At 47.0% G+C, this 26486-nt stretch overlaps 1 protein-coding gene across 2 annotated transcripts in view; it reads left to right on the top strand.

Annotated features, from left to right (window-relative positions):
* Nucleotides 1–26486, top strand: part of LOC121576371 (WW domain-containing oxidoreductase-like) — an 80869-nt gene that overhangs the window by 32892 nt on the left and 21491 nt on the right. For both annotated transcript variants that reach the window (XM_041889458.1, XM_041889457.1), the window contains one exon: nt 23865–23953. In XM_041889458.1, the coding sequence (XP_041745392.1) occupies nt 23865–23953 (89 nt within the window). The remainder of the gene's footprint in view (nt 1–23864; nt 23954–26486) is intronic.

Here is a 26486-nt window from a genome sequence, read left to right as displayed (position 1 = left end):
AAATAATAGGCCATTTTAATGTAGTTACACCTCTACTGAGGAGAGGGAGATGGAGGGATAGAGAGATGGAGGGATGAGGTATCCGCCCGCCTCTCACCGCCCGTAGCCTCTCCTCCCTGCCTGTCATTTGTTCATTTGTTTGTCCCTCTGTTCCCAGGCAAGGTGTCCTCTCCCTGTAAATTGAATGAGGGTGCATGAATTAAAACAATAACACAAATTGTTGACGAGGCATGGTTTATTCTCTGTCAGACTCTTGTCCATTGATAGTCTGCCTGACCACCTGACCTTCCCCTGGGTCATGTGACACATATATTACATTGTTCTATGAGCTCCTCTGTGGTTCACACCAGGAGAGAGGAGATTAAGAACACATGAGGAGAATACTTTTATAAAAAACACTATATAACACGATCTAAGGCCTTACATTTTCCACAATCAGGTGTTGAGTTGCAATGGCACTAAATCAGGGAAGGAAATAAAGTAAGATAGTTTAACCCAAAGAGGGAGAACGATCGAGAGAGTAAGAAAAGAGAAAAAAAGAAAACGCTGTGTTTTCATTTTATTTCCAGGCTTAACTATTGCGACAATGGAAAGCACTTAACAGTTTAGTTTAGAACGTTCCTAAACAAAAGAGAGTTTAATCCAAGTGGTTCCAGAACCCTACGGAGAACATTCCCTCATCAAAATACCAATTATTACATTATTCAGATCAAAGACCTCCATGGATCATAATGGCCGGATCCTTTTCTTATTCAATTATGCTACACTTGTGTTTTTATGATGCACATGCAAAGCAGAGCAATAAACTAAATCAAAGGGACTTCATTTATCATCTGTGTGTGCGAGCGTGTGTGTTTGTGTTAGATTGCCAGCCCTTAAGTTACTGAGATGACAAAGCATATTGGCCGCATCTTTCGGAAGATGTAAAAAAATATATAGCAACCCACTAATTTGGGACAAAGCAATCACGCGGCAAAAGAGCACTTGAAAATAATGAATTATTTTGTATCTTCAGAAAGTGAGCTTATTTGCTGACACTCACAAATAGAAAGTTGTGTGAGTAAAGTGAAGTGGGGTCTTGTAGTTTGACTTCTTTGTTATCTATCCCAGACATAATCAGCATCTAAAGCTGTGTGTGTGCCGTCCGCCACCCCCACCACCAAAGCCCTCTACAGAATTGCAAAATAAGCTTGGTGTGAATATGTGATTGCTAGTGTTTATTGTGAGATGTGGAATATTACTGAGCAATATTGATCACATTAAGACCCTGGTTGTTAGGGTATTGGTAACACAGAAGACACGCATGCCGGGAAAACCTGCACCGTCGGCATAGCTTGTGGAAAGGGGAGGGAGAAGGATATAAGGGAGGGGAAAGGGATGAACTTAGATTTTTTGGCAGGGAGATATACAGGTGTGATGGGTGATTTGAAGGAGTCAGGCACAGGAGAGGCAAAACAAGACAAAACAAATGGAATGATGAGATGAGGAGCGGCAGTGGCTAGAAGGCCGAAGCCTGCCCGAACAGGAGGCAGCCTCGGAGGAAGTCGTGACAGTACCCAACCCTTGACGCGCAGCGCGCCGACGCCGGCCTCGGGGACGACCAGGAGGACATGGAGCAGGGCGAGCCGGATGGCGATGGTGGAAATCCCGCAACAGGGAGGGATCGAGGATATCCCTCACTGGGACCCAGCACTGCTCCTCCGGACCGTACCCCTCCCAATCCATGAGGTACTGAATGCCCCCCACCCGACGCCTTGAATCCAGGATGGAACGGACAGAGTACGCTGGGGCCCCCTCGATGTCCAGAGGGGACAGATGTACCTCCCGCATCTCAGACTCCTGGAGCGGACCAGCCACCACCGGCCTGAGGAGAGACACATGGAACGAGGGGTTAATACAGCAATCTGGAGGCAGTAATAACCTATAAGTAACATCGTTTATACTCCTCAGGACTTTGAACGGCCCCACAAACCAGGGGTTCAGCTTCCGGCAGGGCAGGCGGAGGGGCAGATTCCGGGTTGAGAGCCAGACCCGATCACCCGGTACAAAGGCCGGGGCCTCACTGCGGTGGTGGTCAGTGTTGGCCTTCTGGCGACACACGGCGCGTTGGAGGTGGACGTGAGCAGCGTTCCACGTCTCCTCCGCGTGCAAAAACCAGTCATCCACCGCAGGAGCCTCGGTCTGGCTCTGATGCCACGGTGCCAGAACCGGCTGATAACCTAAAACACATTGAAATGGCGTTAAGTTAGTGGAGGAGTGGCGGAGAGAGTTCTGGCATATTCGGCCCATGGCAAGAACACCGGCCGGTCCTGGCAGTAGGACCGCAGGAACCTACCCACATCCTGATTCACCTATTCCACCTGCCCATTAGATTCGGGGTGAAAACCAGAGGTCAGGCTGACCGAGACCCCCAGACGTTCCATGAACACCTTCCAGACCCTGGATGTGAACTGGGGACCCAGATCAGACACTATGTCCTCTGGCACCCCGTAGTGCCGGAAGATGTGTGTAAACAGGGCCTCCGCAGTCTGCAGGGCCGTGGGGAGACCGGGCAGAGGAAGGAGGCGGCAGGCTTTGGAAAAGCGGTCCACAACGACCAGGATGGTGGTATTACCTTGAGAGAGGGGAAGATCAGTAAGGAAGTCAATACACAAGTGGAACTGGTAAGGGCTGTAACTTACCCGCTGGGACGTGCCTAGGTGCCTTAATCTGGGCGCACACCGAGCAGGAGGAGACATACACCCTCACGTCCTTAGCCAAGGTAGGCCACCAGTACCTTCTGGTCAGGCAGCGCACTGTACGACCGATTCCGTGTGTGCCCAATAGACAGACGGTCACGGACAAGAGAAGGCACGTACTGCAGCCCAGCTGGACACTGAGGTGGAGATGGCTCTGTGCGTAACGCCCGCTCTATGTCCGCGTCCATCGCCCATACTACCGGAGCCACAATGTGGGAGGCCGGGAGTATGGGGGTGTTGTCTATGGGCCTCTCCTCTGTGTCGTACAGCCGTGACAGTGTGTCTGCCTTCACGTTCTTCGTACCCGGGATGTAAGAAAGTGAAAAATCAAACCGGGTGAAGATTAGGGCCCACCTGGCCTGGCGAGGGTTCAGCCTCCTCGCTGCCCGGATGTACTCCAGGTTATGGTGGTCCGTCCAGACGAGGAAAGGGTTTTCGCCCCCTCGAGCCAATGTCTCCACACGGTCAGGGCTCGGACAACAGCTAACAGCTCCCGATCACCAACGTCGTAGTTCTGCTCCGCCGGGCTGAGCTTCTTGGAGAAGAAGGCACAGGGGCGGAGCTTGGGTGGCGTGCCCGAGCGTTGAAATAGGACAGTGCCTATCCCTACCTCGGACGCATCAACCTTCACTATGAACGGTAGTGATGGATCGGGATGGGCCAGTACCGGGGCTGAGGTGAACAGAACCCTCAGGTTACTGAAGGCCCGGTCAGCCTCAGCAGACCAGCAGAGCCGGGACGGCCGACCCTTCAACAGAGATGTGATGGGAGCTGCGACCTTGCCAAAGCCCTGGATAAACCTCCGATAGTAGTTGGCAAAGCCAATAAAGCACTGCACCTCCTTAACCGTGGTTGGAGTCGACCAATTACGCAAGGCTGAAATGCGATCTCCTCCATCTCCACACCTGAGGTGGTAAAGCGGTATCCGAGGAAGGAGACGGACTGTTGGGAAAACAGACACTTTTCTGCCTTGGCATAAAGGTCATGTTCCAACAGTCGGGTCAGCACTTTGCGAACCAGGGACACATGCTTGGTGCGCATAGCGGAATACACCAGAATGTCATCGATGTAGACCACTACACCGCGACCAAGCATGTCCCGAAACACCTCGTTCACAAAGGACTGGAAGACGGATGAAGCATTCATCAAACCGTAAGGCATCACCAGGTATTCGTAATGCCCCGTGGTTGTGCTGAATGCTGTCTTCCACTCGTCCCCCTCTTGGACACGCACCAGGTTGTACGCACTCCGGAGATCTAATTTTGTGAAGAAGCGCGCCCCATGCATTGACTTGATCACAGATGGAATGAGGGGTAGAGGATAACTATAACGTATTGTCCCCTTGTTCAGTGCTCGGTAATCAATGCAAGGGCGCAGACCACCGTCTTTCTTCTTCACAAAAAAGAAACTTGAGGAGGCGGGTGAAGTGGAGGGACGAATGAACCCCTGGCGCCGGGACTCAGAGATGTATGTCTCCATAGCCTCCGTTTCAGCCTGCGACAGGGGATATACATGAGTCCTGGGAGGCACAGCGTCTACCTGAAGGTTTATCGCGCAATCCCCCGCCCGATGAGGTGGTAATTTGGTCGCCTGCGTTTTGGAAAACGTGTGCGCCAAATCGAGGTACTCGGGGGGAATGCGCACGGTGGAGGTAGTGTCTGGACTTTCCATTGTGGTTGCACCAACGGAAACACCTAGACACCTACCCTGACACTCTCGCGACCACCATGTGAGAACCCTCTGCGACCATGAAAAGGTGGGGTTGTGTAGTGCTAACCAGGGAAGACCTAACACAACAGGGGGTGGACTGGGCAGGCCCCTTCCAGAATGTCCTCTAGCTGCCAGCAGGTTGTCCAACCGGATGGCCATGTCCACCAGTTGATCGAAGGACAACATGGTGTCCCGGCAGGCTAGCTCCCTTTGGACGTCCTCTCGTAGATGGCACTGGAAGTGGTCGATGAGGGCCCGCTCATTCCACCCGGACCCAGCCGCTAGAGTCCGAAACTCCAGGGCGAAGTCCTGCGCGGTCCTCGTCCCTTTCCTCAGGTGAACCAGCCGGTTGCCCGTCTCTCTACCTTCGGGTGGGTGGTCGAAGACTGCCCGGAAGAGGCGAGCGAACTCCCCGTAGTTGTTCAACACGGCTCCTCCTTCACTCCAAACCGCGTTGGCCCACTTCAGGGCTTTCCCCGAGAGACAGAAGATGAGGGTGGACACCTTCTCCCACTCCAATGGAGCCAGGCTGATGTTAGAATAATATAGCTCCAGTTGTAGGAGGAATCCCTGGCAGAGAGCAGCTGTCCCGTCAAAATCCCGTGGTCGGGATATATGGATCCCTCTGGGTGCTGGGGTGTGGGTGGCTGGATCCGGTCGTCCAGCTGGTCCCGACAGATCGGGTCCTCTCCTCTCCAGGCATTGGACGACCTGGAGAACCCGATCCATCGCTTCTCCCAAGCTGGCTAGCATCGTCGAATGCTCCAGGTCCCGTGCCACGACTCCCAGGCATGTGTTCCTCTCCTGCTGACTCCATGGCGGGTGTGTGATTCTGTGATGGGTGATTTGAAGGAGTCAGGCGCAGGAGGGTAAATCACAGAATAACAGGATTTATTCCGGAATACAGAGTTACGCAGTAAAGCGTCAAAACTGTCCAGTGCGCAAAACAGGCGCACTGGAACCAACAAGGCACACAGGGAAAAATAACCAGGCGATACAAAATACAAGGAGCTCCACTGAGCTTCACTATCCTCACAATAAACAATCACACACAAAGACAAGGGGGCAGAGGGAACACTTATATAGGTACTGATGAGGGGATATGAACCAGGTGTGTGTAATAAACAAGACAAAACAAATGGAATGATGAGATGAGGAGTGCCAGTCGCTAGAAGGCTGGTGACGACAAACGCCAAAGCCAGCACGAACAAGGAGAGGAGGCAGCCTCAGAGGAAGTCGTGACAACAGGATGCTACCCTCCACAACATAACCTTCAGTCTAAACCAAAACTCCAAACCTACAACCTGATTTTGGATGGAATTACCTGGAGGCTTTCTACTACCAAGTATTACTATTCCCAAGCTAAACATCAAATGCTCTGGCAAACAGAAACCTGAAAACACCATCCAACCTGGAACTGAGTGAGTAATGTTTAGTCTGAAGCTATTTTTTACTTTCAAAAACCAAGAAGAACAATACATTACAATGATATATTTTACTTTATAAGGACTGAATGCTAAGGCTACCAAGCTTGCTAGGACAAAGAGATACAAATACAATTAGCACTGACGTGTGAAGTGACAGGTGTCAAAGCCCTTGAGTCCAACAATAGCAGGAGAGTCGCACAGTCTACGCCAACCAAATGGAGAGGCCTTAGAAGCACCCTCCCGCTGTTCAGAGGTAATTAAAATACAGTACCCTCTGTATGTAAAGAATGATAAGACACGAAAAGAGTACAAAACTCCTTATGGGAAATCAGGAAACACTTTTTGCTGACTTTTATAAAAATGGGAACATAAGCAACCTTATCTTCCACACAGACCATCCCCTGGCATGGCACAGTGCTATATTAGCACACTACCCCTCTGTTAAGAGGGGGTGTTAGCGATGGGTGGAAACTCAGAATACTAGACAACGAGGACTCTGAATCAGCTAATATAAATCTCTGTAAGTCTGGAACAGTATTGGTACAGGGCATCCCCAAACAGATTCAGCTGGACTTTCACCTAATCAAAGAAATAGCTCAGCAGGAGAAGGAGAAAGATACCCCCACCCCGAGCGGGTCAGACCAGACCTTTTCATTAAATAACCCCACAGACGAGCAACCCCAAGCGGAAAGTCAACTTCCCAGCACAGAGTACTACTCCCTCATTGAAATGAAGGATAAATTCACCCAGCTGGAGGTAAGGCAGGTGGAGCTGGAACAGCAGGTGATTACACTCCAGTCAGCACAGACCCAGACAACAGTCCAGCACAACAACACCACCTTAACTAGACCTGGAGAGCTTGAGGTGGAGAGAGACATGTCTGCACTCTGGACTGTAGTGAGACAACATCAACATAAGAAAGAGCAGGAGAAGAACAGAGCACTAGAGGAGAGGATGAGAGTGCTGGAGGAGAGGGTGAGGGGGATGGCGTGTGACAGAGAACAACCCATTAGAGAGCTGGCCACCCCCGCAGAGAAGCCAGCAGAACAGCCCACCTCAGATCCTGACCAAAGTTTCGACACTGCAGCAGAACAGTACACCCTAGACCCTGACCATAGCCTCGACATCACAGCCGGACAAACAAATGAAGAACCCCAAGCCCAGGGGATCCCAACCCCTCTGAGCACCCCCCGTCAGCCACCCTGATAGCCCTCCTGACGACCCCCCCACACCCACTGAGGACATACACAAGCCACAGATTGTACTCCTTATGGACTCAAACGGGAAATACATACAAGAAAATAAACTTTTTCCCAAACACACAGTGTCTAAACTCTGGTGTCCAAACACCCAGCGCGCCTAGACCTTCTGTCTGAGGACCAACTAGGATCACGCAGCCACAAAATAATACACACAGGCACAACCGACCTGAGAACACAGCAGGAAAGGGTGGCCATAGCACTCAAGGGAGTGATATAAAAAGCTTCTTCTACTTTCCCCAACGCACAAGTAGTTATTTCAACCCTGCTACCACGAAAATACTTCTACCCTGTTACCATACAGCAGGTAAACGCAAGTATTTCCCGTGACTGTGCCTCAAAACCAAATGTCTACCTGGCCCACCCCTCCACCCTGGACTTGAACAGCCTTTACGACCAGGTCCACCTATGCAAGGCAGCTGTGCCCACCTTCGCCCGGACCCTAAAGGATATCGCCCTCAACCGCAGACCCAACACCTCACACAGGAGCAACAGCTCAACAGACACCCCGCCCAGACCAGCGAGACACTCTCCCAGACATGCAACATTAGACACTTTATGGAACACAAAGCCTTCACTATCTCATCCTGGATTTTTATTTATTTATATTGTACCTTTATTTAACTAGGCAAGTCAGTTAAGAACAAATTCTTATTTACAATGACGGCCTACACCGGCCAAACCCGGACGACGCTGGGCCAATTGTGCGCCGCCCTATGGGACTCCCAATCACGGCCGGTTGTGATACAGCCTGGAATCGAACCAGGGGGTCTGTAGTGACACCTCAAGCACAGAGATGTAGTGCCTTAGACCACTGTGCCACTCGGGAGCCCAATATATCCAAGGCCTGAGGTCATCTGCCTTTGGCCTAAAGAGCAGGAACCTGGACTTCACCAAAGAAATCAGAAATACAGACATTGTCATCCTACAAGAAACATTGTATAGTGGAGATGGACCCACTGGTTGCCTTCTAGGTTACAGAGAGCTGGTAGTCCCATCCACCAAACTACCAGGTGTGAAACAGGGAAGGGACTCAGGGGGTATGCTAATTTGGGAAAGAGTAGACCTAACTCACTCTATTAAATTAATCAAAACATGAACATTTTACATTTGGCTAGAAATTCCAAATGAAATGATCTCAACAGAGAAAAATGATGTCCTCCTGTGTGCTACCTATATCCCCCCACTAGAATCTCCATACTTTAATGAAGACAGCTTCTCCATCCTGGAGGGGGAAATCAATCATTTCCAGGCCCAGGGACATGTACTAGTCTGTGGCGACCTAAATGCCAGAACTGGACAAGAACCTGACACCCTCAGCACACAGGGCGACAAACACTTACCTGGAGATGACAGCATTCCCTCTCCCATATGCCCCCCTAGGCACAATTACGACAACATAACCAACAAAAACGGGTCACAACTCTGTCGCACGCTGGGTATGTACGTAGTCAATGGTAGGCTTCAAGGGGACTCCTATGGTAGGTACACCTATAGCTCATCTCTTGGCAGTAGTACTGTAGACTACTTTATCACTGACCTCAACCCAGAGTCTCTCAGAGCGTTCACAGTCAGCCCACTGACACCCCTATCAGACCACAGCAAAATCACAGTCTACTTGAACAGAGCAATACTCAATCATGAGGCATCAAAGCCAAAGGAACTGAATAATATTAAGAAATGATATAGATGAAGGAAAGTAGTGTGGAAACCTACCAAAAAACAATTAGACAACAACAAATTAAATCCCTTTTAGACAACTTCCTGGACAAAACGTTCCACTGTAATAGTGAAGGTGTAAACTTGGCAGTAGAAAACCTAAACAGTATATTTGACCTCTCAGCTTCCCTATCAAATCAAAACATTTCAAGCAGAAAACCTAAGAAAATTAAGAACAATGACAAATGGTTTGATGAAGAATGCAAAAACCTAAGAAAGAAATTGATAAACCTATCTAACTAAAAACATCGAGACCCAGAAAAACTGATCCTTCTCTATGTTGAATCACTAAAACAATACAGAAATACACTACGGAAAAAGAAGGAACAGCATGTCAGAAATCAGCTCAATGTAATTGAAGAATCCATAGACTAACCACATCTGGGAAAATTGGAAAACTCTAAACAAACAATAACAAAAGAGCTGTCTATCCAAAATGGAGATGGATGGGTAAACCACTTCTCCAATCATTTTGGCCCTATAACAAAGAACAAACAGCAAAAAAATATACATGATCAAATGCAAATCTTAGAATCAACTATTAAAAACAACCAGAACCCACTGGATTCTCCAATTACATTGAATGAATTACAGGACAAAATACAAACCTACAACCCAAAAAGGCCCGTGGTGTTGATTGTATCCTAAATGAAATGATAAAATATACAGACCACAAATTCCAATTGGCTATACTTAAACTCTTTAACAGAATCCTTAGCTCTGGCATCTTCCCCAATATTTGGAACCAAGGACTGATCACCCCAATCCACAAAAGTGGAGACAAATTTTACCCCAATAACTACCGTGGGATATGCGTCAACAGCAATCTTGGGAAAATCCTCTGCATTATCATTAACAGCAGACTAGTTCATTTCCTCAGTGAAAACAATGTACTGAGCAAATGTCAAATTGGCTTTTTACCAAATTACCGTACGACAGACCATGTATTCACCCTGCACACCCTAATTGACAAACAAACAAACTAAAACAAAGGCAAAGTCTTTTCATGCTTTGTTGATTTCAAAAAAGCTTTTAACTCAATTTGGCATGAGGGTCTGCTATACAAATTGATGGAAAGTGGTGTTGGGGGAAAATATACGACATTATAAAATCCATGTACACAAACAAGAAGTGTGCGGTTAAAATAGGTAAAAAACACACATTTCTTTCTGCAGGGCCGTGGGGTGAGACAGGGATGCAGTTTAAGCCCCACCCTCTTCAACATATATATCAACGAATTGGCGAGGGCACTAGAACAGTGCAGCACCCGGCCTCACCCTACTAGAATCTGAAGTCAAATATCTACTGTTTGCTGATGATCTGGTGCTTCTGTCACCAACCAAGGATGGCCTACAGCACCACCTAGATCTCCTGCACAGATTCTGTCAGACCTGGGCCCTGACAGTAAATCTCAGTAAGACAAAAATAATGGTGTTCCAAAAAAGGTCAAGTTGCCAGGACCACAAATACAAATTCCATCTAGACACCGTTGCCCTAGAGCACACAAAAAACAATACATTCCTTGGCCTAAACATCAGCACCACAGGTAGCTTCCACAAAGCTGTGAAAGATCTGAGAGACAGGGCAAGAAGGGCCTTCTATGCCATCAAAAGGAACATAAAATTCGACATACCAATTAGGATCTGGCTAAAAATACTTGAATCAGTTATAGAACCCATTGCCCTTAATGGTTGTGAGGTCTGGGGTCCGCTCACCAACCAATATTTCACAAAATGGTACAAACAACAAATTGAGACTCTGCATGCAGAATTCTGCAAAAATATCCTCTGTCTACATGACAAACACCAAATAATGCATGCAGAGCAGAATTAGGCTGATACCCGCTAATTATCAAAATCCAGAAAAGTGCCGTTAAATTCTATAACCACTTAAAAGGAAGCGATTCCCAAACCTTCCATAACAAAGCCATCACCTACAGAGAGATGAACTTGGAGAAGAGTCCCCTAAGCAAGCTGGTCCTGGGGCTCTGTTCACAAACACATCAGAGCCCCAGGACAACAACACAATTAGACCCAACCAAATCATGAGAAAACAAAAAGATAATTACTTGACGCATTGGAAAGAATTAACAAAAATAACTGAGCAAACTAGAATGCTATTTTGCCCTAAACAGAGAGTACACAGTGGCAGAATACCTGACCACTGTGACTGACCCAAACTTAAGGAAAGATTTGACTATGTACAGACTCGGTGAGCATAGCCTTGCTATTGAGAAAGGCCACTGTAGGCAAACCTGGCTCTCAAGAGAAGACAGGCTATGTGCACACTGCCCACAAAATGAGGTGGAAACTGAGCTGCACTTCCTAACCTCCTGCCAAATGTATGACCATATTAGACACACATATTTCCCTCAGATTACACAGATCCACAAAGATTTCGAAAACAAACCCAATTTTGATAAATTCCCTTATCAACTGGGTGAAATACCACAGTGTGCCATCACAGCAGCAAGATGTGTGACCTGTTGCCACAAGAAAAGGGCAACCAGTGAAGAACAAACACTATTGTAAATACAACCCATATTTACAGTACCAGTCAAAAGTTTGGACACACCTACTCATTCAAGGGATTTTCTTTATTTTTACTATTTTCTACATTGTAGAATAATAGTGAAGACATCAAAACTATTAAATAACACATGTGGAATCATGTAGTAACCAAACAAGTGTTAAACAAATCAAAATATATTTTATATTTGAGATTCTTCAAATAGCCACCCTTTGCCTTGGCATTCTCTCAACCAGCTTCACCTGGAATGCTTTTCCAATAGTCTTGAAGGATGTTCCCACATATGCTTAGCACTTGTTGGCTGCTTTTCCTTCACTCTGCCGTCCGACTCATCCCAAACCATCTCAATTGGGTTGAGGTCGGGGGATTCTGGAGGCCAGGTCATCTGATGCAGCACTCCATCACTCTCCTTCTTGGTAAAATAGCCCTTACACAGCCTGGAGGTTTATTGGGTCATTGTCCTGTTGAAAAACAAATGATAGTCCCACTAAGCCCTAACCAGATGGGATGGCGTATCGCTGCAGAATGCTGTGGTAGCCATGCTGGTTAAGTGTGCCTTGAATTCTAAATCAATCACAGACAGTGTCACCAGCAAAGCACACCCACACCATAACACCTCCTCCTCCATGCTTTACGGTGGGAACTACACATGCGTAGATCATCCGTTCACCCACACCGCGTCTCACAAAGACACGGCGGTTGGAACCAAAAATCTCCAATTTGGACTCCAGACCAAAGGACACATTTCCACCGGTCTAATGTCCATTGCTTGTGTTTCTTGGTCCATGCAGGTCTCTTCTTCTTATTGGTGTCCTTTTGTAGTGGTTTATTTGCAGCAATTCGACCATGAAGGCCTGATTCACACAGTCCCCTCTGAACTGTTGATGTTGAGATGTGTCTGTGACTTGAACTATGTGAAGCATTTATTTGGCCTGCAATTTCTGAGGCTGGTATCTTATCTTCTGCAGCAGAGGTAACTCTGGGTCTTCCATTCATGTGGCGGTCCTCATGAGTGCCTGTTTTATCATAGCACTTGATGGTTTTTGCGACTGCATTTGAAGAAACTTTCAAAGTTTTTGAATTTTTCCATATTGACTGACCTTAATGTCTTAAAGTAATGATGGACTGTTGTTTCTCTTTGCTTATTTGAGCTGTTCTTGCCATAATATGGACTTGGTCTTTTACCAAATAGGGCTATCTTCTTTATAACCCCCCGTTTGAGATAATGCCAAGAGTGTGCAAAGCTGTCATCAAGACAAAGGGTGGCTATTTGAAGAATCTCAAATATGGGCAGGCTCCGTGTTATGCAGAGCTACGTACTGTGTCGCCAGTGCACCGGCACAGTCCTGTATGTCCTGTGTTTGCACCACGCACGTGCCGTGCGAAGATGGGCATCCAGCCAGGACGGGATGTGCCGGCTCAATGCTCCTGGTCTCCAGTACGCCTCCTCGGTCCCGCATATCCTGCGCCAGTTCTACGAACTGTATCGCCAGTGCGCGTGCACTGCCCAGTGCGTTCTGTGCTGATGCCTCACACATACTGTGTGGAAGTAGGCATTCAGCCAGGACGGGTGGTGCCAGCTCTCCGCTCCAGACCTCCAGTCCGCCTCCACAGTCCGGCCCGGCCTGTTCCTGCTCCTCGCACCAAGCCAGTGGTGCGCGTCGCCAGTCCGGCCTGGCCTGTTCCTGCTCCTTGCACCAAGCCAGTGGTGCGCGTCGCCAGTCTGGCACGGCCTGTGCCTGTTCCTGCTCCTCGCACCAAGCCAGTGGTGCGCGTCGCCAGTCTGGCCCGGCCTGTTCCTCGCACCAAGCCAGTGGTGCGCGACGCCAGTCCGGCCCGGCCTGTTCCTGCTCCTCGCACCAAGCCAGTGGTGCGCGTCGCCAGTCCGGTCCGGCCCGGCCTGTTCCTGCTCCTCGCACCAAGCCAGTGGTGCGCGTCGCCAGTCCGGCCCGGCCTGTTCCTGCTCCTCGCACCAAGCCAGTGGTGCGCGTCGCCAGTCCGGCCCGGCCTGTTCCTGCTCCTCGCATCAAGCCAGTGGTGCGCGTCGCCAGTCCGGCCCGGCCCGTTCCTGCCCCTCGCACCAAGCCAGTGGTGCGTTTGTCCAGTCCGGCACGGCCCGTGCCCGTTCCACCAGTGCCTGGTCCGGCACCGGTCAGCTGTTCCACTCCGGAGCCAGAGCATTCTGCTCCACCGGTGCCAGATCCAGCTCCGGTCAGCGGCTCCACTCCGGATCCAGAGCAGTCCGCTCCACCGGTGCCTGATCCAGCTCCGGTCAGCGGCTCCACTCCGGAGCCAGAGCAGTCCGCTCCACCGGTGCCCAGTCCAGCTCCGGTCAGCGGCTCCAGTCCGGAGCCTGAGCAGTCCGCTCCACCGGTGCCCGGTCCAGCTCCGGTCAGCGGCTCCAGTCCAGACCATGACGTCAGCCCCTTTCCAGGTTCAGGTCTCCCACACCAGGGTCCAGACAGGGCCTGGAGTATCGTGGGAGGAAGGAGAGGGGAAGCAGCGCGCCGAGGTCCAGACCAGACCAGGGGCGCAACAGGGAGGCGGAGAGGGTGTGGTCGTCACGCCCGGAGCCGGATCCGCCTCCGAGGTGGAATGCCCACCCGGCCCCTACCCAGGTATGTGAAGGTTGTGCGGTCGGAGTCCGCACCTTTGGGGGGGGGGGGGTACTGTCACGCCCTGACTCAGGGGACTCGTATATGTTGAGTCAGGGTGTATATATTCTTTGTTAAGTAGTATTTTCTATGTGGGCATGCTAGTATGTGTAGATCTATGTTGGCCGGTGTGGTTCCCAATCAGAGGCAGCTGTCGCTCGTTGTCTCTGATTGGGGATCATACTTAGGCAGCCGATTGGCACTATTGAGTTGTGGGATCTTGTTCCTTGTAAGGTATGTTGTGTGTTCTACCTTGGACTTCACGTTTCGTTTCGGTTGTTGTTTTGTCGTTGTGTTTATAAGTTAATAAACATGTACATATATCACGCTGCGCCTTGGTCTGACCCGTCATTCAACGAACGTGACACTTGCTTTAGCAATGTTAACATACGTTTCCCATGCCAATAAAGCCCTTAAATTGAATTGAAATTGAATTGAATTTAAATTTAAATTGAATTGAGAGGGATGTGAGGGCTGTGGGGAGAGGAGGATGAGAGGAGAGTAGAGGGAGATGGGGAGTAGAGAGGAAGAGAAGATGAGGAGGAGAGAAAAGAGTCAGTCTGGATGTCTGTATGATAACATCGGCACCTTATTTAAATCTCTGTCACTTTCTGATGCAAATCTGAATCTGCCCTGAATTAGAAAGATGAATATGAGAGAGGGAGGAGAAGGAGGAATAGAAGAGGAGCAAAGGGCGTCCGTGTGCACGTGATCTGTGCCTGAGGCTCCATGGCCCTGCTCTGTCTGCATCCGAAAAGCAAACTCTGCAATTATGATGAACGCCCTGTCCTCTTAATTTCCCATCTCTCTCTCTCTCTCTCGCTCTCTCTTTCTTTCCTGTGCAGTACTTCCAGTTTTACCAGAGCTAGAGGATAAAGAAACAGAGGTCTCTCCAAAAGACCTCTCTCTGCTCAGACCTCCTCCATTCCCTCCTCTGTCCAGAGAGACAGTAACACTTCTGTCTTTTCTAAGACATACTAATAGCCTCTCTCAGTCCTGATGTATCTTTCTCTTAGTGTCCTCTCAGAAGGCCTGTTCTCTTGTTAAAGTGACTGAAACAACTATAATGCGGTCGTATGTCATCTCCTAGTAGACTAGCCCAGGCTGGCCTAGACCTGGTATATAGTGGTGATTATTCACCAGACTAGGAGCTGTAATCACAGGACACCAGTAAAACACACACTGCTCACACCGCTTAACTTTCATGTCAGAGAGAAATAGGAAATATTTGTTTCTATATCTAACTCTTCCCTTTTCTCTCTTTTCCTGTCCTTCTATTATCTCTCTCACTTTCTCTCTCCCTCATCTCTCTGAGCACAGTTCACACCACTTGAATTAACACATTGAAGCTTGAATTAGTTAATGTGTTTAATTAATAACAGTCGTAATTGCAGGGTTTACCAACAGGACCCTGTCTAGCCCTGATGATAGACAAAATACATTGAATTGTAGGCCAGTGAAACACAAATGACAAAATACTAAAAAGTCATTCAGAAGTAATTAAATACATATTTCATATACATGGAACAGAAATACTGCCCATCTGTGTGTGTGGTGTGTGAGCTGCTCTCCATTGTCTGTGTTGAGAGTATCAGCACGTACGGTATGTGCCTCATTCTCCATGTTCCTCATCTGGAAAATCATCCTGTGTCCTTCCTTCACCTTTCCCATATCAGCTCAACAGTCGCTTGATTTGTAACTTGATTTCAGGAAAGGGAAAACCTGTAGATTATCCTGCTTTCATTAGGGGGGAAAAACCCCTGTCTGTGTCAGACAGTAAAGAAATCAATTTAATACAGACTTAACGGGAGGAAATTGCATATTCAGCCTCTATGTGCTGAACAGGCACTTTCCCCTTCCTACCAGAGACTGGCCTCACTATTAATTGTGATGTGTGTGTGTGTGTGGGGGGTGTATAGAACCGAGAAAGGGAGCTCAGTACTTAGACTCAGATCCTAAGTAGAGACGCAGCCAGGTGGAGTGGTGTGTACATGTATCCGTGTGTGTGTGCGTTCGTATGTATGCGTGTGTGCCTGTGTGACTCAGCCAGGTGGAGAGGAGATTGGTCGGTATTTATGAAGGAACGTCATAATTCTGACAGGATGATTTATGACCAGCTCACGCTGCCGTTTCCCTCCTTCCCCTTTTCTCTTTCTACCCAAAATATGTACACTGAGCCAAAATATAAAGGCAACATGTAAAATGTTGGTCCCATGTTTCATTAGCTGAATAAAAGATCCCAGAAATCTTCCATATGCACAAAAAGCTTATTTCTCTCAAATTTCTTGCACAAATTTGTTTACATCCCTGTTAGTGAGCATTTCTCCTTTGCCAAGATAATCCATCCACCTGACAGGTGTGGCATATCAAGAAGCTGAATAAACAGCATGATCATTACACAGGTGCACCTTGTGCTGAAGACAATAAAAGGCCACTTTAAAATGTGCAGTTTTTGCAGGCATAAGCTACGCACAACGAACACAATTGCATTTTATCGATGGATAAAATCCTGAGGCCCATTGTTGTGCCATTCATCCGCCGCTATCACCTCATCTTTCAGTATGATAATTCACAGCCCCATGTCGCAAGGATTTGTACACATTTCCCAGAAAATGAAAATGTCCCAGTTCTTCCATGGCCTGTATACTCACCAGACATGTCACCCATTGAACATGTTTATGATGCTCTGGATCGACGTGTACGACAGCGTGTTCCAGTTCCCACCAATATCCAGCAACTTCGCACAGCCATTGAAGAGGAGTGGGACAACATTCCACAGGCCACAATCAACAGCCTGATCAACTCTATGCAAAGGAGATGTGTTGCGCTGCATGAGGCAAATGGTGGTCACCAAATACTGACTGGTTTTCTGATCCACACCCCTACCTTTTTTTAAGGTATCTGTGACCAACAGATGCACATCTGTATTCCCAGTCATGTGAACTCCATAGATTAGGGCCTAATGAATTTATTTAAATGACTGATTTCCTTATATGAACTGTAGCTCAGTAAAATCTTTGAAATCCTTGCATGTTGTGTTTATGTTTTTGTTCAGTATGTCTCTGATCCAATACTGTCTTAAAAGCTGATGACCAAGTGGAGTGGTCAGGACAAGGTCATGGAGGTTTTATTCTGTTCTGTTCTCTTCCTCCCAGTCAGGCCTGTTCTAGTCTATGGCCAGGCTGTGGCTGACTGAGCTGTTCAAAGCCAGCTCTCTTAATTGCTTTTATAAGGTGCCCTTTTCACATGGGGACTTCTCTGCTCACTCACTTTCACACATACAGTAGAACTTAGTATCATTTTACTTTCTGTTAACAGTATTAACACACAACATTACAATTGTTACAGATTTTGCCTGTATGCTTATAAACTGCTAATAAAATGTTATAACTACTTTGTTATGATGATTATATCATTATTTCATATCATCCCACTCCATCTACCTACAGTGGGGAAAAAAAGTATTTAGTCAGCCACCAATTGTGCATGTTCTCCCACTTAAAAAGATGAGAGAGGCCTGTAATTTTCATCATAGGTACACGTCAACTATGACAGACAAATTGAGAAAATAAAATCCAGAAAATCACATTGTAGGATTTTTTATGAATTTATTTGCAAATTATGGTGGAAAATAAGTATTTGGTCACCTACAAACAAGCAAGATTTCTGGCTCTCACAGACCTGTAACAACTTCTTTAAGAGGCTCCTCTGTCCTCCACTCGTTACCTGTATTAATGGCACCTGTTTGAACTTGTTATCAGTATAAAAGACACCTGTCCACAACCTCAAACAGTCACACTCCAAACTCCACTATGGCCAAGACCAAAGAGCTGTCAAAGGACACCAGAAACAAAATTGTAGACCTGCACCAGGCTGGGTAGACTGAATCTGCAATAGGTAAGCAGCTTGGTTTGAAGAAATCAACTGTGGGAGCAATTATTAGGAAATGGAAGACATACAAGACCACTGATAATCTCCCTCGATCTGGGGCTCCACGCAAGATCTCACCCCGTGGGGTCAAAATGATCACAAGAACGGTGAGCAAAAATCCCAGAACCACACGGGGGGACCTAGTGAATGACCTGCAGAGAGCTGGGACCAAAGTAACAAAGCCTACCATCAGTAACACACTACGCCGCCAGGGACTCAAATCCTGCAGTGCTAGACGTGTCCCCCTGCTTAAGCCAGTACATGTCCAGGCCCGTCTGAAGTTTGCTAGAGTGCATTTGGATGATCCAGAAGAGGATTGAGAGAATATCATATGGTCAGATGAAACCAAAATATAACTTTTTGGTAAAAACTCAACTCGTCGTGTTTGGAGGACAAAGAATGCTGAGTTGCATCCAAAGAACACCATACCTACTGTGAAGCATGTGGGTGGAAACATCATGCTTTGGGGCAGTTTTTCTGCAAAGGGACCAGGACAACTGATCCATGTAAAGGAAAGAATGAATGGGGCCATGTATCGTGAGATTTTGAGTGAAAACCTCCTTCCATCAGCAAGGGCATTGAAGATGAAACGTGGCTGGGTCATTCAGCATGACAATGATCCCAAACACACCGCCCAGGCAACGAAGGAGTGGCTTCGTAAGAAGCATTTCAAGGTCCTGGAGTGGCCTAGCCAGTCTCCAGATCTCAACCCCATAGAAAATCTTTGGAGGGAGTTGAAAGTCCGTGTTGCCCAGCGACAGCCCCAAAACATCACTGCTCTAGAGGAGATCTGCATGGAGGAATGGGCCAAAATACCAGCAACAGTGTGTGAAAACCTTGTGAAGACTTACAGAAAACGTTTGACCTGTGTCATTGCCAACAAAGGGTATATAACAAAGTATTGAGAAACTTTTGTTATTGACCAAATACTTATTTTCCACCATAATTTGCAAATACATTTATTAAAAATCCTACAATGTGATTTTCTGGACATTTTTTTCTCATTTTGTCTGTCATAGTTGATGTGTACCTATGATGAAAATTACAGGCCTCTCTCATCTTTTCAAGTGGGAGAACTTGCACAATTGGTGGCTGACTAAATACTTTTTTTCCCCACTGTATCTCTATATCTCTCCCTCATCCCCTGTCTGCATCCTTTTCTCCATTACTCCTGATAGGTGTGTGAAGATGGAGGTGGGGGGGGTTTGATTTCTTAAGTGTCCTGGATCCTGTGGGAGGTCGTTGGCGGGGGCAGGTGATGTGAGAGGGGCAGTATGGGTGAGGGGGGTGAGGGCAGTGAGAGGGTGCTAGTGCATTAACCCAGTGCATTATTTGGCCGTTCCACTCTTCTAGCTCCATTAGGGCTGGCTTCAACACTATTGAAGGGGTCAGTGGTGTGTGTGTATTGAAGGGGACTGTAGAGTGGTCTAGTGTCTTACTGAACAGGAAGGGGCTCGGTCCCCTCATACCTCTTAATTTGATTGGATTGGATGGCCACGCTTATAATTATATTACAGCCCCCACTCTCTTTCCTATTGCTTTCCTCTCTCTCTCCCTCCTCTCTCTCTTAAATCTCTATGCATCTCTCAACACACATGGGAGGAGGTGTGTGGTACCTGTGTAATTTGTCTCAGGTGTGTGGTACCTGTGTAATTTGTCTCAGGTGTGTGGTACCTGTGTAATTTGTCTCAGGTGTGTGGTACCTGTGTAATTTCTCTCAGGTGTGTGGTACCTGTGTAATTTGTCTCAGGTGTGTGGTACCTGTGTAATTTGTCTCAGGTGTGTGGTACCTGCCTGACTTTACTTTCCTTCTCTGCTCATCTGTGTAATGCAGGAGGGTATGTGATTTTATATTTTTATAAGAGAGAAAGGAACCCGTCATCCTCTCGTTCTATTTTAGCATATTTAGCTATCCCTCCATCCCCTTTCTTGCGCTTTCCTCCCCGATCTTGCTCTTTCTGTATCTCTCTCGCTCTTTTCTTTCTCAATCCTCCCCCTCTCCCCACGCACTCTCATTCTCTCTCTGTCTCTTTCTCTCTCTCTCTGTGTCTGTGGTGAAAGTCAGAAAGGTCATAGTGATGTAACAGACAGCTGTTCTCTAGGGGTGATGGGTGGGGCAGGGTGTGGAGTGGGATCTGAAGCTCGTGTTGTCATCATGGTGACCTTGTGCTTTGAGTCCTCACCATGTACCTGTTTTTGCCGACAGACAGACAGATGACAGAAAGACCCCAGACCATCTTGCTCTGTCAGTCTGCTACCAAATCCACCCAAAACCTGAGTGTAAGTTGATGCATTGACTTTATGATTCTGTTTTTAGTATTCAGCCAAAGTCAAAGGAATAATAGTTTCAAAGTCTGAGAATTTAGCCAGAATTTGTATTTCACCAAAGTCAGAGTTAGTATCTAACAGAAGTCCAAGATGGTATGTAGCCAACAGCGTGTAGCCCTGTCACCCCTCCACTAGCGTCCCCTGGTGTAGCCTAGTCAGCGTTAGTGCAGTCAGTGTTACCAGAGCAGCTTCACTGGCTCTCACTTCCTCAACGCCCTTCAAGAGACCACGACTTGTCAGCTTCCTCGTAAACCCCCTGAACGATTGCGTCCGCATGTTCTCCCTTGCTCTTTCTGCCTCTCTCCTTTTTCCCCCCTTTTCTCCTTCTGAAACCTGGCCATCTGTCTAATTGTTCACCTCCATCGCTTTAATGCTTTTTACATGCTTTTCCCCCTCTTTCCAGGCAATAAAGTTTATTTTCTTCGCAAGACTTGAATCTGTATAGGGAGGGTAGGCAGGCGGGAGGGAGGGAGGGAGGGAGGGAGGGAGGCTGCTCACTTCCCTCTGCTAGATTTGCTCCAGTACCCCCCTTCCCCCATACCCCCTCCATTCCGCCATCTCTCTCTCTCTCGCTGAGGATCTTCAGACACCTTCTCTGTCACTGAGAAACAGGAGTAGATCCATTTATCATATTGTATTCATATTGAGCATTTTAATACATGTCCCATATTGCTTTAACCCCTATAGAACAAGGAGAAATGAGTGGTCAGGAAAAACTCCCTAGGCAGGAGGAAACCTTGAGAGGAACCAGACTCTAGTAAGGGAAGCGAGGGAGGTTTAGACCGTGTGTTTGTTGTGTGCCACTTTTACAGGGTCATTAAAGGAGATGATCATACTCTCTCACCTGTGATTAATGCTATGTGTAGATCATATGAAACATCCCCTATATCCCTATAATCAGACATATATATATAATGGCCATAATCACCTCCTTAACTCTGTGTAATAGCGGCCCTGGAATGGTATATCATAGCATCAAGAGAACCATTCAGATTAGATCATTCTAAGCTGGCCTGGTTTTACCCTTGAGTCACAGAATTGAACATTTGTGTGTATTGTGTGTGTATTGTGTGTGTGTGAATGTGTAAATACTTATAGGGGCAGTAAATGCAAGTATAAAACGCTTGAAAAGTGTTCCTTAAATATGAAGGAGATGTTAACCCTTGGCGTGTTTTGCTTGACTGGTGGGTATTGTTCCATGTGTGTCCTTGCTGTGGGTGTCATGTACAGTTACTCTCTACAGAGACAGATGCATGAAGGAAAGACGCTCCCTTATGACGTTCCTGGGATAGAGATGAGATGTGGGAAAAGGCTGACAGGGGAGTCGGAAGCGGAGAGCGGAACATTGAACGCTCTTTCCTGGGGTAATGTGAGCTGACAGTGCTCTCTAGGGACAAACAGCGGGGGAAGTGTGTGTGTGTGTGTGTGTGCGCACATGCATCAGGAATAGCTGATATTCCCGATCCCAGACGGTGGAATCCCAGGAGTGATGTCTCTCTCTGGCTTGAGGGACCATTGTTCTGAGAGGAACACACACAGGATTGGGCGACATACCATATATACCGTATACCGTGGTATTTTGAAATACAGACAGTATGATTTTTAATACCGTAAAAATTAAAAATAACTATAAGTTATAACTAACTATAAGTTAACTACCTAAGACAGACCTTTTGGGGGGCATGTGCTCAAAACAAGAAAAGGGCAACCCCAAAAAAGTTTTTGAGCAATTATTAGAAGACGAGGGGAAAGCAGCACAGTCTGATGAGTGAAGTATAATGCAAAACTATTTTCGTCTGGAATAAATGCTGCACTTATTAACAATGACCACACAATTCCTGTCAAAATAGAAGATTGTAAGAAATACTGAAGCCTACCATTACTATATCCAACCCAATTCCATGTACCCCAGTGGTTTTAAAACATTTTAACCCGCTACCCCCAAAAAGGAGTTGTACAAAACTTGCGACCCACGCACATGCACATGTGCACACAATCGCTGCGCAAATGTAGCCTGTCATTACAGCCATAAACGTTGATGGATTTTCAAAAAGCAAGATAGGCTACAGAAATAAACTGTGTTTTACACCTGATGCATTTGGAGCAGAAATGATTTAATGTTAGCATCCAATATCAACTAGCGATATATCATTTCACTTCTTTGGAGTCCAGAGCAAGCTAAATCATACAGCCTATTTGTAGCAGAGGTTGCAGGATCGGATGGAAAGCATGTTCTGTCCGCACCACGCCATCACTTTGGAGGCCTGCAGAGTGCTCGTTGCCAGCCGTTGTAGCCCTGTTCTTCCTCACAAATATCATGATAAATTCAGAATATGTTAGATCTTCGTCCTATAATGTTGAAGGCAGTGCCATGTATTTTATATAATATAAACGTAGGACTACTCTGTTTTTGTCATGCAAAACTGGAGAAAATGAAACAAGTTCTTTCTGGTCACTAATCTGATATGTGCGCCCACCTTTGCGCGCCAACGCTGATGACTGGTCATTGGTCAACAATCAAGACACAACTTTTTGGTTCTGAAGCATAGATGAGAATTTAACGACAACTTGCGGGCAGTGGGTTCAGAACAACAACGAGAAAAAAATGTATGCAAAAAAAATCGACCACAACCGAAAAGGGCACTTTGGAGACTGGAAGGGCAAAGGGGCATGTGCTCTGCCCAGGTAGAGCCCTATCTGTGCACATTGTGCCAAATATCTCCAGCTCAGGGAATCAGCTATGCATTTTGTTTGCTAACTTGCTAGCTAAGTGGCTAGCTTGCAAGATCAAGCTTCTTAGTTACAGCAGACAATCAATCCCCTCCTGGATCAAGATCCCTGCTGCCTAAATTTGTGAGCAATTTTATGTTTTGAAAGAAATAGCGCCCCTTGTGTGCACTGCCGGTAATAACGTATACCTTGGTATGGTACAGGAATGGTATGAAGGTATGAACATTTGAATAACCCTACTTGTATGTTTTATGGAGAGCAGAGGGCCTGAGTTAACACACTAAGAACAAACGCATGACTGCTGTGAGGGGACAGGGCAGAGGTCTGGGTTCTATACCTGGTCATGGTAATACAGCTCTGACAGGATCAGATGTGTGTGTAGACTGATCCAGTCTGATAGAGTAGATGATGAGTAGTCTGAATTCAGTGTGTAAATGCAGCTATGTATTTAGCTCTATAGGAATCTATATTTCACCACTTCTTCTCCTCTCCACTCTCCTCCTCTCCCTGTCTACCAGCATATGGTGGGTGATGAGCTACACACGCACTCTCTGACAGCAGACAGACAGAACCGACAGTACCATGTGAACCTGAGACGACATCCTGAGACATAATAGTGTCTGTCTGCTGTAGATGGGCTGTGCTCATGATGTCTCATCAGATCTGCAGGCATCTGCACGCTGTCTGGTCTAACTCAACATCAGCTGATGTCAATCTAAATGTCTGCTTCTGATTTATGGGTGTCAGGCCAGGAGCTAGTGGTTGTGGGACTGATTCTCAATATGCCGTCATGAGGAGGAGGATGACTATGATGACGTGTTGTGTGTGTTCTCTCTGCAGCATAAGGCCAGGGTGGAGGCCATGATGTTGGACCTGGCCTCTCTCCGCAGTGTCAGAGAGTTCACTGACTCCTTCAAGGCTAAGAAACTGTAAGTACACAACTCACCACCCCACCCCTCTCACTGTAAACCTGTCTGTCCCATTCTCCTACTCTGTGGTTGTTTTTGTTTATTCCAATATAAATCAGTTATCCTGTAGCAATATCATCTGCCCCACCGGTGTTCAAAAACAGAAAGCAGCCTGATCGTCTGGTTTGGACCTCTAAGAAAATTTATCCATACTTAGGTTTTGATTAAATAAGATCATTAGTGTTTTTTTCAGAGCAGTTAAATCCCTCATGCTTGATACAGTATAGTACATGCCCAGATGAGTTAGACATAATGAAGTCTGTCATTTGATGAGGTCTGTGCATATCAGTCGTTATTCTCCTACCTTAGGGATGTATCTCCCCTGATGTTGCTGTCGCTGCACACACGCACACACACACAGTCTCAGCTGCCCTAATAACACTTTAATTTGGCTTATTCCCTCTGCTCTCAGCACTCTGATACACTCTGACAGTGTGTGTGTTTGTGTGTGTGTTTGTCAGAGGAGATTAGAAAAGGATAAGTGAAAACGGAGGATGTGTAACCTGAGCTACCCACAATGCAAGGCTCTTTGAGACCAAGCAACAGCTGATATTGGTTTGAGTCACCTACTCTTACACCACATAGTCACACAGGACATCCTGACCATGAGCCTCTGTCGGACACCATATGGGCACGTACGTCCATGCGATGTGTGTGGATGACATTGCTCCACAAGAGACTTTGTAACACTTATTCTGTGGTGGTCAGCGTTTATGGTGTGTGTGTGTGTGTCGTCACTCTGTTACTGTCTTGGGTTCACGTTCTGTTCTGGCAGCCATGCTCATATTGTGTGTGTGTCTGTGTGTGTTACGTTTGTGCACAGGGTGTATTGCTGGCCCTAGGGGAGTTTTAGGGCTGTCATTGCCCCTAGCTGCCCTGGGGCAGGGTATGGCCATCCAGGACATGTGACTTCGGCTGCAGCCAAACCCTTCCAGAGCCTCCCCTTACCCCCCTGCCCACCTCCAATCTCCTCAGACCCCCTCCTTATACTCCATCCCCAGCAACTCCCCCAACCCTCCAAGCTGGTGTCTCCTGTTCCCCCCACCACACACCACTTGCACCCCACTGCTTCTCCAGCTCTCCTGCACCCACAGCCTCTCCTGAAGTGGTGTAATGGGTACCAGACCAGTAGGAGTAGTGAGTGACCTATCCTTTGCTCTGTGATCAGAGTGTGATGGTGCTTAATGGTAGAGACAGATTAACCCCACTCACTTCTCTTCCCTTTTCCCTTTCTCTATCCTTCCCTTTATACCTCCCTCTATTTCCCTCTATGTAGCCCTTTTCTCAATCTCTTTTCCCTCTTTTTGTCTTTCCCTCTCCCCTCTCCCCCATCCCTATATCTTACAATCTCCCCCTCTCTGTGCTCCTTCTTTCTCCCATCCTCTCTTCCTCTCTCTTTGTACTCCCCTCTCTCTCTCTCTGTCTCTCTCTGTCTCTCTCTCTCTCTCTCTCTCTCGCTCTCGCTCTCGCTCTCGCTCTCTCTCCCTCAATCCTCCTCTTTTTCTTACCTCTCTCTCCCCATGTTTTTGGCAAGGCTGTATTTCTTCATTAGGGGTGGTGGTGGGGGTAGTGGGGGAGTCTCTGGGGGACGTCAGAGTACATTAATTCTCATCAGAACAGGAGAGCAGAGGGGAGCGGAGTGAAGCAAAGTGGAGGGTAGAGGAGAGAGAAGAGGAGTGGCTGTAAGCTGTGAATGGCACGGGGCAGCTGTCTGAATGCTCAATTACAGAATGCATGTCTTCAGGCACAACACACACACACACACACACACAGATACACACTCACACACACACACACACACCAGTACCAGTAGCAGTGCGTGTAAAAAATCACTGGGGAAGCCAGGGAAAAAAAGCTTATGTGTTGTGATAATTGTGTTGTTTGCTCTATAACATTTTAGTTCATATGCCTTACCAGAATAAATGAAACCACACCTTTGTTTCATCACAAAACCAGAGAGCAACATCTGTCCAGGCGAGTCCACAAAGCATTTTGCATGTACCAAATAGTTACATGACCTACACATGGTCAAGCAAGTTAATCTTTCCGACATTTTCGGACTACTAAACAACCATTGATTTAGAACCACGGAGAGTTATCGCAAGTCGAAAAGAAAACAGAAGCTGCCTTCACTATTCCAGCACCATTTCAACCTTAACAGTTCAACATCATCAAATCACCTATGCTTAATTTAATAGTGACAAACTAAAAAATACCAAAAACTATTTAGTCCAATCAATGTAAGCTAAATATGATGTGGCTGTACATGGTACTAATTTGTGTGTGCGTGTAAGTAGAAAAAAACAATGCGCAGGACAGCTAAATGACGTAAATGTAAATTGAACATATTGAACAGACATCCTCTCAGGCCAGGGGCACAATGTTAAAATGAATGGTTGGATCAGAATCACAGTTATAATCATTGGCCATACAGAAAATTACGTAAAACCACAAGTCCAAATCCCTGTCTCCATCCATGGCTAATTTAGGAAAG

The sequence above is a fragment of the Coregonus clupeaformis genome, chromosome 11 (genome assembly GCF_020615455.1).
Source record: "Coregonus clupeaformis isolate EN_2021a chromosome 11, ASM2061545v1, whole genome shotgun sequence".
In the NCBI taxonomy this organism is placed as follows: Eukaryota; Metazoa; Chordata; class Actinopteri; order Salmoniformes; family Salmonidae; genus Coregonus; species Coregonus clupeaformis.
The sequence above is the reverse complement of the archived record's forward strand: the minus strand, read 5'-3'. Positions and strand labels throughout refer to the sequence as shown.